General features: G+C 46.1%; 1 protein-coding gene across 1 annotated transcript; it reads left to right on the top strand.

Moving 5' to 3' along the window:
• Positions 1 to 1228: 1228 nt before the first annotated feature.
• On the top strand, positions 1229 to 9911 carry CTF1 (cardiotrophin 1). Its single transcript, XM_063301443.1, has 3 exons — positions 1229 to 1325; positions 7154 to 7275; positions 7851 to 9911. The coding sequence occupies exons 1-3, from the start codon at positions 1310 to 1312 to the stop codon at positions 8301 to 8303; spliced, it is 591 nt and encodes a 196-aa protein (XP_063157513.1). The 5' UTR covers positions 1229 to 1309; the 3' UTR covers positions 8304 to 9911.

Here is a 9911-nt window from a genome sequence, read left to right as displayed (position 1 = left end):
GTTTTCATAATCTAATTAACGGGTCCCATCACACTAGCAGTGTGGTTGAAAGGCAGGAGGTGAGTATAAAAAGATAAAGTTTCCTTTGAGTTGAATTAAGGTGACTGCATGGACATATCTAGATAAGGTTCTGGGCAACAACACTGTTGGTCACAATTTCCTGGTCTAGTCCACTATCCCACAACTTCCTGGTGATTTCCCATCCAAGCTTAAACAACCCAGATTATCTTTTTTTCTTTTTTTAGCATTGCGAAAAGTGATAAAACCTACTATAACAAGAGATAAATACATTGCCATGTTCCTTTTTTGATTCCCCCCAAGCCAGTGACTCAATTTACCTAAAAGACCAACTTTTCCCCCCTAATTTTAAAAAAAAACATTAAATAGGTGTGTTGTCTTAGTTTTCCAAGAATATAGCAAATAATTTTGGTCTAATGGTTAAGGCACCAGGCTAGAAACCAAGAGGCGGTGAGTTCTGGTCTTTCTCTCTCTCTCTCATATCTTTGAGGGACAAACAATGGAGGAATTGTCTTAAATCCACAAAGAATTGTCTGAAATCCACAAGAAACTGTCTTAAATCCACAGTCGTTTTCCTTTCAACTGAGGTGATGCAACCCTCTCCTGGGAGTCACACAACGTTGGAGTCTCACAGAGCTTTCTCTGGGGCAGCACCTTATTTATGGAATGCCTCCACCCCAGAGAGGCTCAACAGGTGTCCACATGAGCATCATTTCACCACCAGGCAAAGACCTTTCTATTCCACACCCCCCCCCCCCGCTTTTAAATTGGATTTTAAATGCATTTGAATTCATGCCGGTTTAATTTTTGAAAGACCGCTGTGCTGCCGCCTAGTTTATATGGTGTTTATATTCGATTCCGTCCTACATGTTTTTACTCCTTTTTTTTTAGTGTGTGTTATTGCAAACCCCCCCCGCCCTAAGGGAGCTTCAACTGTTGGGCGGGTTTCAGGTTTTCAACAAATAAATAAAATGAACAATTTCCTTTCTCTCCTGGAGAGGAAGTGAAACTGCCCCACCAGCCGACCCCCTGGATCTATCCAGGGCACCCCTTCTCCGTCCCTCAGGCGAGCCGCACACCACTGCCCAGCGCGGGTGGAGAGATGAAAGGCCAGTCGCCGGTGCAGCCTCCGGGCCCAGCAGGAGGCGGGCGGGAGGTGACCTCAGCCTCCTGGAATCTTCAGTCCCGGGCCGACGCGGGGACAGGGGGCGTGGCCAGAGGTTATAAAAGGTCCGGCGAGGAAGGGGGCGAGCAACAAGTGGCGGGGATCGGCGCAGGATAGGGTCGTAGGATGGAAGTGCTGTCAGGTACGGCGAAGTCCGGAAAAGCGGGGGCGGGGGGGGAGAGGAAAAGCACGTGCTTTCCCCAAGTTCTCCTTGGACTCTCCAAGTTCCCACTCGAAGGGAGGTTCGGTTTAAAGGATTAAAAAGGACCTCGCGTTTGCCCGCCGCTGTTCGCGGGTCTGGAGCGCTTCCATCCCGCGCCGAGCGGTGGCGGCGGCTTGCCTGAGGCTGGGAGAGCGAATAAGCCGCAATGGGACAGCCCCTCCAAGGTGGACGTCGCGCGGTGTCCTAGCCAGCGCCACGCACGCCGGCTCGGCGCGATCCCAGCAGGTCACGGAAGGCTCAGGTTGCGCGGCGGCGGCGAATCCGGACAAAGGGAGCGAAGGGGCTGAAAGCGGAGCGGGCCGGGGAGCTGCGGAGGCAGCGAGGTGGGCGGCAGGGGGGTCTCGCGCGCCTTTAACGGCAGCTGGGTCTTACCGGGCGAAGTTTTCCCCGGTCGACCGTTGTCGATTCCTGTTCGGCTGGCAAGACGAGGTGGAAAACCAATTGGAAGGGAAGAATGACTGGAGGCTGCAAGGGCGCTTCTGACAGCTGTGGGGCCGGATTCACACGACCTGCTAACTGGTGCTTAATTGAAGCGTGGTTTCCTGAACTGATCCAATTGCCTGCATTTTCCACAACTCATTGGGTTGCAAACAAAGCACCCGGGCTGGTTTTGCATGGCAGAGACCGCCAAGTAGCCAGCCACATTGGTACTTACAAAGTCGTGGGAAATGAGAGGTTTTTCTTTTTTTTTTGAGAGCTGTTTTCCTTCCTTCCTTCCTTCCTTCCTTCCTTCCTTCCTTCCTTCCTTCCTTCCTTCCTTCCTTCCTTCCTTCCAACATCAAGAGTCTCAGGGTCAAATCCTCCTCCTAACCCCATGATTATTATTGGGTTACCTTAGGGGAGCTATTATCTCAGTTTCCCAGTTTCCCTGCTGCAGTAAAAATTTAATGTTAGCTAATTTGCAGAGCTCTAGGTAAGGTAATGGCAGTCTGAGCACTTCACACTGCCGCTGGAAAACTTTATAAGCCTTGGCTATTAAAAAAAACCCTCCCTGTGCAAAATAACTAAATCTCCTTTTGCTAAGGAATTTTGCATCGTTCTTGGGAGCTTACAGCCTAAGAACTCCGTACTTTGATAGTGTTGCACGACTGTGAAATGAGAAATGGTTGACTATGATAAGTATTCCCTGCCCAGCTCTCAGGATTGCCAAACATCCTCAGAGGCATAGAGAAATTGGTGCTGTCTATCATGGCTGCTCTAATCTGCCCGGAGTGACTTGAGCAGTGTGGTGTAGTGGTAAGGGTGTTAGAAAGCATGGGAAGACCCATACAGAAACTCCCTAGTTGACTTTGGGCCAGGCTTGTTGTGGGGAAAATAGGAGGGAGTGCCCTGTATCCCATCCTGATTAAAAGGTGGGATAGAAATCAAACAAAATTTGTACCCCAAGAATGTGAGGCTGCCATTCTGTATTGCTGGAATGTGTCCATTGCCTTCTGTCTGCAGACATCATCGGGATCATGGCATCTTGATACCCAAGCTTGATTTACTAGCTTCTTCTCTTAAAGGTGCAAGAACAGGCTTGGCAGTTTCTGGATCAGTTGGCAACCTCTGGACAGAGAACAGAGTAGGACAGTCCCCAATCTGTAACACTTAAAGACAGCTTGTATAATTTTAAAAGCAAGATTGAGACTGGTATCTCAGGAGGGGTGTCTTGGGCGTCAAGCATTTTGTAGCTGGACAGCTGGATTTGAACAGCAACAGCTGAGCTCAGATCCTGAGTCAGCCTGGATCACTTTGGTTCATCTGGTCTCTAACTTACCTTGCAGGTATGTTGTGAGGCTAATGCAGTGTTTCTCAACCTTGGGAACTTGAAGATGTGTGGAATTCTGGGAGTTGAAGTCCACACATCCTCAAGTTTCAGGGGCTGAGAAACACTGGTCTAATGGGAAAGTAGGGGAGGACGTATGTATCCCACCTTAACTCTGTGATCTTTTCTCAGAAAAATCAGATTTTTTTCTCAATCTGGCCAGTACAACTCATGACCAGCCAGAATCTGGGCTGCCAGTTCCCATTTTGGAAGGGGTTGGAAGGAAAGGAATAGAGAAAGGTTGGACTTGTGCAGACTTGCCCTTCATGCGCAGAGTACATTTTGGGGAAAGGGCAGAAAAGTGGGCAGTCAAGGAGACTCTGTATATTTAGAGCCCTGGGGACAACAGTGTTGCTTCTTCTTGGAACAGCCATCTCTATCTTGGGGTTGAGAGAGCAATTCCCAATATTTGTGGCAGAGAACACCAATTCCTTAAAAGTGGAATTAAAACTAAGATAGACATATACGAGCCCAGCCTTGGAAAACCCTTCTCCCACAACTGCAGCATCTGAGAACAGAGGTTTTCCTAAGCTGCTGCCTCTGATTTGTACTTTGTTGTGATCCCATAAAATTCGGTCAGTGTGACCAATGCCCGCTGGGGATGATGGGAGTCCTGGCCCAACATACTTGATGTGGGGAAAGCTTGGGCTTCCTGGGAAAGCAGATCCTCTCCTTCCTGGTTCTTTTGGGCAGTTTTTTATTACCTGAATGTTGTGTGTGTGTGTGTGTGTGTGTGTATTCTGCCCATCCCTTTTGGCTCTTCATGTCCTCTGTCCAGACAATTGCCTTCATTGCAAAACCTCTGGAATTTTCTGCTCTTTATCCTTCCTTTCTACCTCCAACACCCCCTCTTGACAAAGATCAAGAAATGTAAGTGTCTGGTGATCTCACACCTTGAACCTGAAGCTGGAGTTAATCATTGATCTTGGACGGTAACCTTCAAAAGACATTTTCTGCTTGGCATTTAGGATGCCTGGCACAGGAGTGCATGATTTGCATTTAGAATGGCCAGGTAGAAGATTTGGTATTTCCAGATAAAACAGCAGGGCAATTGAGCACACGTGGGTTTCTCCTTCATCCGACCAAAGGTACGTCCCTGGTCTTGTTTTCTGTGTCTTCGTGGCAGCCAGGTGCTTTGCCTGAAGGAAGCATCGGCCCTTGTGTTGCTTGACTCCCAGAATCTGGTGTACTGCTTTTGAATATAGAAGCTCCATTTATTTATATTTAGAAACTATCTGATAGATCTTTCTTCCCCCCTTTGGCAATCATCTTCACTTTTTTCTCACTCTTCATTCCATTCTCCGTTTTTATAACCTGCTGTCTCAGCTTTCTTCAACCGGGCACTTTCCAGATATACTGGGCTATAATTCCCAGAATTCCATACCAGCTAGGAATTCTGGGAGGTGCAGTTCTAACTCTTCTAAAAGGGCTATTAGATTCCAGGCTCTTAACCTTTCTGATGGGAAGATGCCACATCTGTGTCTTGATTGTCCTGGGCATCTTCTTCCACAAGGAGAACAGAAACCATAAGAAAGGACTGTGGTAGGTGGGATGGGCAAAATTTCTATCAAGTAAAGTAAGAGTTATATAAAAAGTTGCACCACTTGGTCCCCCAAGTTTCTTCCTCCAGGTATCTGGGAAAGACACATACAACCATGATATGCCAGCTGATGAAGTGAGTGTAGCTCACAAAAGCTTATGCTTTTAATAAATTGTGTTAGTCTGAAAAGTTGCTACTAGATTTATTTTATCTATCTATCTATCTATCTATCTATCTATCTATCTATCAATCAAATTTTATCACCGCCCATCTCCCCCCGAAGGAGGGACTCTGGGCGGTTTACAATAAAACAAAATTTAAAATTCAGTACAATTATAAATACAATAAATATAAATAGAGAATAAAAATGTAAAGTGAAATAAAATTCCTTCTGCTTTGGGGCTACCATAACGAGTTCTCCTCCTGCAATTATTCCAAGTAACCCACGTTCCCTCGTAGGGATTTTGAGCTCTTCCAAACCACACAAGGCTGCCTTGAGATTGGCAATCCAGTAGAATAATCTTAAAAGGAAGACCTTCTAGGAAACTTTAGGAGCTTGGCTAGTGTTTGTTGGGTAAAGCGATTTGCATGGAAATTATCTCAGTGGAAGTAATAAGGAAGTAAGAGAAGTCTCTTGGGTTTTTGCTGTTGTATAGGTCAGCTTTCTCCAACTTGGTCCCCCAGGTACTGTGTATCATGGCCTTGCTGTCTGGAATGATGGAGGTTCTTGTCCAGCCAATTCAAGGCTCAAGAAAGCAAATGGCAATGCATTAATATGATCTGTGCGGTGCTCCTGCAACCCCTTTGGTTTTTCCACTGAGAGATCAAAAAACAGAGTGAAACTTAACAGCAAAGCCCCAGAGTTTTCCCTGTTTTGCACGCCGAGATGGGTTAGTTGGGATCCTGCTGCTTGCTGCCTGCTTTCAGAGGGTGGCTCTCAACAGGCTGTCAACAGAAGTTCCTCATCCGTGCTATTTTAGAAGCCTCGGGCCCAGACGATAGCTGCTAGGATATCCGGCGGTCAGTGAAAGAGCACCCTCCGTTCTGTATTTAGCAAGTGTCAGAAAATTCAACATGCTTTGTATATTATTCCTGGTCCTTCTAATAACCCTGCAGTTTCAAAGTCCTTTCCTTGAACACAGATACTAAAGTTTAAAAAAAAAAATTGTGCTGAAAACTACAGGTGTGTCCAAGCGGCTCGCAGTTCATGGGAAGGAGAGTACGTTCCAAAACAGAGAAGGTTAAAGTCTCTGTTTTAAAAGCCTTTACAGGCAACTCCAGTTACATCTGCGTGGCACAAAATACAAATCCCTAAGGGGAAAGAAAGCTTTTAGCATTTCTTTTGAAGATGCAGCCACACAAAAGGCCAGGAGTTTTCTACCCGGCTGGATTTTATTTTTACGACTTTGAACCCAAGAGCACACTAGGTGACGGGTGACAGAGATCTGTATTTAACAACAGCTGCGATTTGCAAGAGATCTGGCCCACGGATTTTCTGGGACTGGGAACTTCGGCATGATTGCATTGCTTCACGATTCCATATGCCGTCTCTGGAGAACCTTTTGGACCTCAGCTAATTTCAGGCATCTTATTTAATTAATTAATTGATAGATTAAACAAATGTATAAGTCCACCCAACTCACACACGGTGACTCCGGGCAGTTTACAGGATTAAAAACCATAAAAACACAATAGGCTCCCCCCAGCGGCAGCAAAAACATTCATATCAGCCACTTGATTGGCTCCAAAGCAGTCCGGGGTCCCCAGGCCTGACAATATTGGTACAGGTAGTCCTCACTTAATGACCACAATTGGGACTGGAATTTTGGTCACTAAGCAATGTGGCCGTTAAGTGAATCCAACCCAATTTTACGACCTTTTTTGCAGCGGACATTTAGCAAATCACCATGGGCACTAAGTGAATCACATGGTCATTAAGTCAACCATGTGGTCATTAGCAAATCATGCAGTTCCCCATTATTTTGGTTGCTGGAAGCTGGCTGGGAAGGTCGAAAATGGCGATCGCACAACAGCGGGACGCTGCAAAGGTCATAAACACGAACTGGTTGCCAAGTGCCCGAATCACAATCACATGACAGCGGGACACTGTGACGGTCGTACATGCGAGAACCAGTTGCAAGTCATTTTTTTCAGCACCGTCATAAGACCGAACCATCTAGGTTCTATTGTCTGCAAGAAAAGCAGGATAACTTGTGTGGTATTATTCATATACTGTAGGTCAGTGTTTCTCAACCTTGGCAACTTTAAGCTGGCTGGGGAATTCTGGGAGTTGAAGTCCACACAGCTTAAAGTTGCCAAGGCTGAGAAACACTGATACGGGTATTTGAATGTCTAACTACTAGTTCTTGCATCTTATATTCCACCCACTCCTGTCCACAGTGGATTTGCTGATGTGCTCCGGGTGTTCTCGCTCCCAACAAGAAATAGCCCTCGAGATTGAAAGGACACACAATCTGACGCTCAACATGCAAGTCAGCTCAGGACAACTGCTGTCAAACTATGTGAGTGAGTCCTGAATATAAGTGGAGCAGATTGATAGTGGGTGTGGTGGGCCTCTGCCTATGGGGTGGGGGGCGCGATGCATTTTACTTAATTTGCCGCGCTTCCAGGGTGGAAGAGGAGATGGGACTTTGGTCCCTGCAAAATGATAATGGTCTGAATCAGCTGAATGAAGGACCTGGGCATTTTCTCAGAGCAAGTGTGGACACTGCCAAGTAAAAGTTGTAGTACCATAGCAGATGCACGGAGCCAGCTTGTTACTCCCTCTTGCTTTTCAGCATCTCAGACAAAAATGTGTAATCTGTTGGATTGTATTTCCCTCTCAACCTCCCCCTGCCCCACACTCACTGGGTGACTGTGGGCCAAATCCACTATCGCGGCCAAACCTAACACTGTCTAATAAAACGGGTCAAGAAGAGTAAATGCAACAGTCTCATTCACTGGCCCCCACCCACTCAGTGCTCCTTGGAGGAAGGGTGGGATAATTTGGTCATAACGAGAAGGCGCCCATCGCTTTCCAAAGATCCAAGAATCCAGCTTCCAAGGAACTGATGGCCTTGCCTCTTTCTGCTTTTAGCTGCTTCTCCAGGGGAAGCCTTTCGGAGATCCCGATTTCAACCCAACCATTCAGCCCTTTCCAGGGCTCCCGTTGCCAGCCCTGTCTACCCCAGGCTGGCTGGGCCTCCCGGACGCTGAGAGGCTCCGGCAGAACACCTCGGCCTTCTCCAATTTGCCGGTGTACTTGGCCAACGTGAAACGCCAGCAGATGGAACTGAATTCATCTCAAGCAGAATTGCATCGTCAGCTTGAATCTTCGTGCCTGCACTGCCTGGGTCTGGAAAATAACCTTAAATCCATCATGTCTTCCCTGGGCATCGTGCCAGGTCCATCCGTGTCAGCTAAGCCTCCAGAGACTGACAACAGCTTCATTATGAAACTCACAGGGTACTACCTTTGCCACCTCTTCCGAGACTGGGTCAACCGATGTGAAAAGGACCTGGTCCTGTTGGCTAAGAAGTACCCTGTCTGAAAATGCCCCTCCCTCCACATTTGACCGCTTCAGAGCTGGAAATGTGGAGGGCGCAGCACGCTACCCCGTGTTTAACTGAAGCATGGGTTGGATGAATTCATCCATTCCCTTGAGTCCATCCAAAGTGTCAGATAGGAACACCCTGCACCTTTAACCTCCAGGTCAGTTGCAGATCGAGCAGTTACCATCGGACAATATACTGAACTTGGTTTGTTTTAACCTAGTTTGCTTGTATCTTACCCTGCTGTGCAAATCCAGCCTGTTTGGGTTAGCTTATGGTTTGATTTCATGTGCCAAGCAAGAAAATGGGTCAATTTAATAACTAGGTTAAGGGTGTTGCAGCCATTGAACCATAAGCAGAGTTCATAGTTGTGGTTCGCCCAGTGGTTATCATGTCTTACAACAAGCCTGGCTGAAAGAATAAGTCAAAGAAAACTGTCTCCTCAGATTAGGAATATTAGGAAAGAAGGTCAGAGTAACAACATAAGCAATCTAACAAGTACCTTGTGCTTTCAATGAAGAATTATGTGTATATGCTATGGGGACAACTATAAATCTTACAGTTGTGTAAAACAATTCTGAAGTCACAAACTAACCTTGCGTGGGGGATGAACCAAACATTGTGTGCATTGTGTATTGTCCCAGTTTATTAATATGTTCCAGGAGGGGAGAAGATATCTCTTTTCAACTTAGGGGAGAACCCTGAATGGTGTGTTCTCACAGCTCAAGGTTTTCCACTGCACACTTCATGGCTGTAAAACTGACCAGTTTCTTTCAATCAGCTTCTCCGAATCTGGTTTCCTCTGGAACTACAGCTCCCATAATCCCATAGGCGATGTGGGGGACCAGATTGTAGACTGGGCAGCCGATCTGGTCTAATCTCCTTGGCAAGGCCGGGAAAGCAGAGAGGGGTGGTTGCCGCCCTTTGGGAGGCAGATTTTTGCTCTTCCTCTTTGGTGCACAATGCTTTGTCCCCTGAATGTGGAAAAGAGAAGTGTGGTTGTGCACTTGAGTGTAAGCTCCAGTGGGAAGTGCAATTCGGTGGGCTTCTAAAATACAGAGCGAACCCACCGCTAAGATGAATTTTAGCAGTTTGCTTAAGTTTGGGTTTCCTATAGCATGCTGGTTAGGGAGTTCTGGGAGTTGAAGTCCACACATCTTAAAGTGGTTGAGGTTGAGAAGCACTGCTCTAAATAATACTGAATGTTAAGAAACTGGTCCTCAGTGTTGAAATACTTGGACAGTTTATTGTCCATTCACTGACACTGTTCCTTTCTCAATAGTACTCCATCCCCTTTTAATGTTGAGTTCTCACATAGAATTATACCATCCATTGTTAAAAACTTTGCTTTCTCTCTCGTCCCAGTGTTTAATACTGGTTATGCTCTTTACAAATTCCTCCACGACTCTCAGCAGTGGGAATTTTTACCCTTTCCCTTTTCCAGCTAAAATTCCAGTTGTGAAGTTTCTTTCCTCTAGGATGTATGTTCCTGGCTAAAAGATCTTTATTTCTCTATAGTCTTCTCATTCTTCCTATATGTAAATGTATATGTATATAGAACAAAAAACAAATTTATAGATAATAGTAATAAAACTATTTTAGTAAAA

The sequence above is a fragment of the Candoia aspera genome, chromosome 4 (assembly GCF_035149785.1).
Source record: "Candoia aspera isolate rCanAsp1 chromosome 4, rCanAsp1.hap2, whole genome shotgun sequence".
In the NCBI taxonomy this organism is placed as follows: Eukaryota; Metazoa; Chordata; class Lepidosauria; order Squamata; family Boidae; genus Candoia; species Candoia aspera.
The sequence above is the reverse complement of the archived record's forward strand: the minus strand, read 5'-3'. Positions and strand labels throughout refer to the sequence as shown.

What these genes read in the sequence shown, in the direction of transcription:
- CTF1 (XM_063301443.1), top strand. An exon ending in GACAACTGCTGTCAAACTAT is followed by an intron (nt 7,276 to 7,850) that starts GTGAGTGAGTCC and finishes TTCTGCTTTTAG; the next exon opens with CTGCTTCTCCAGGGGAAGCC.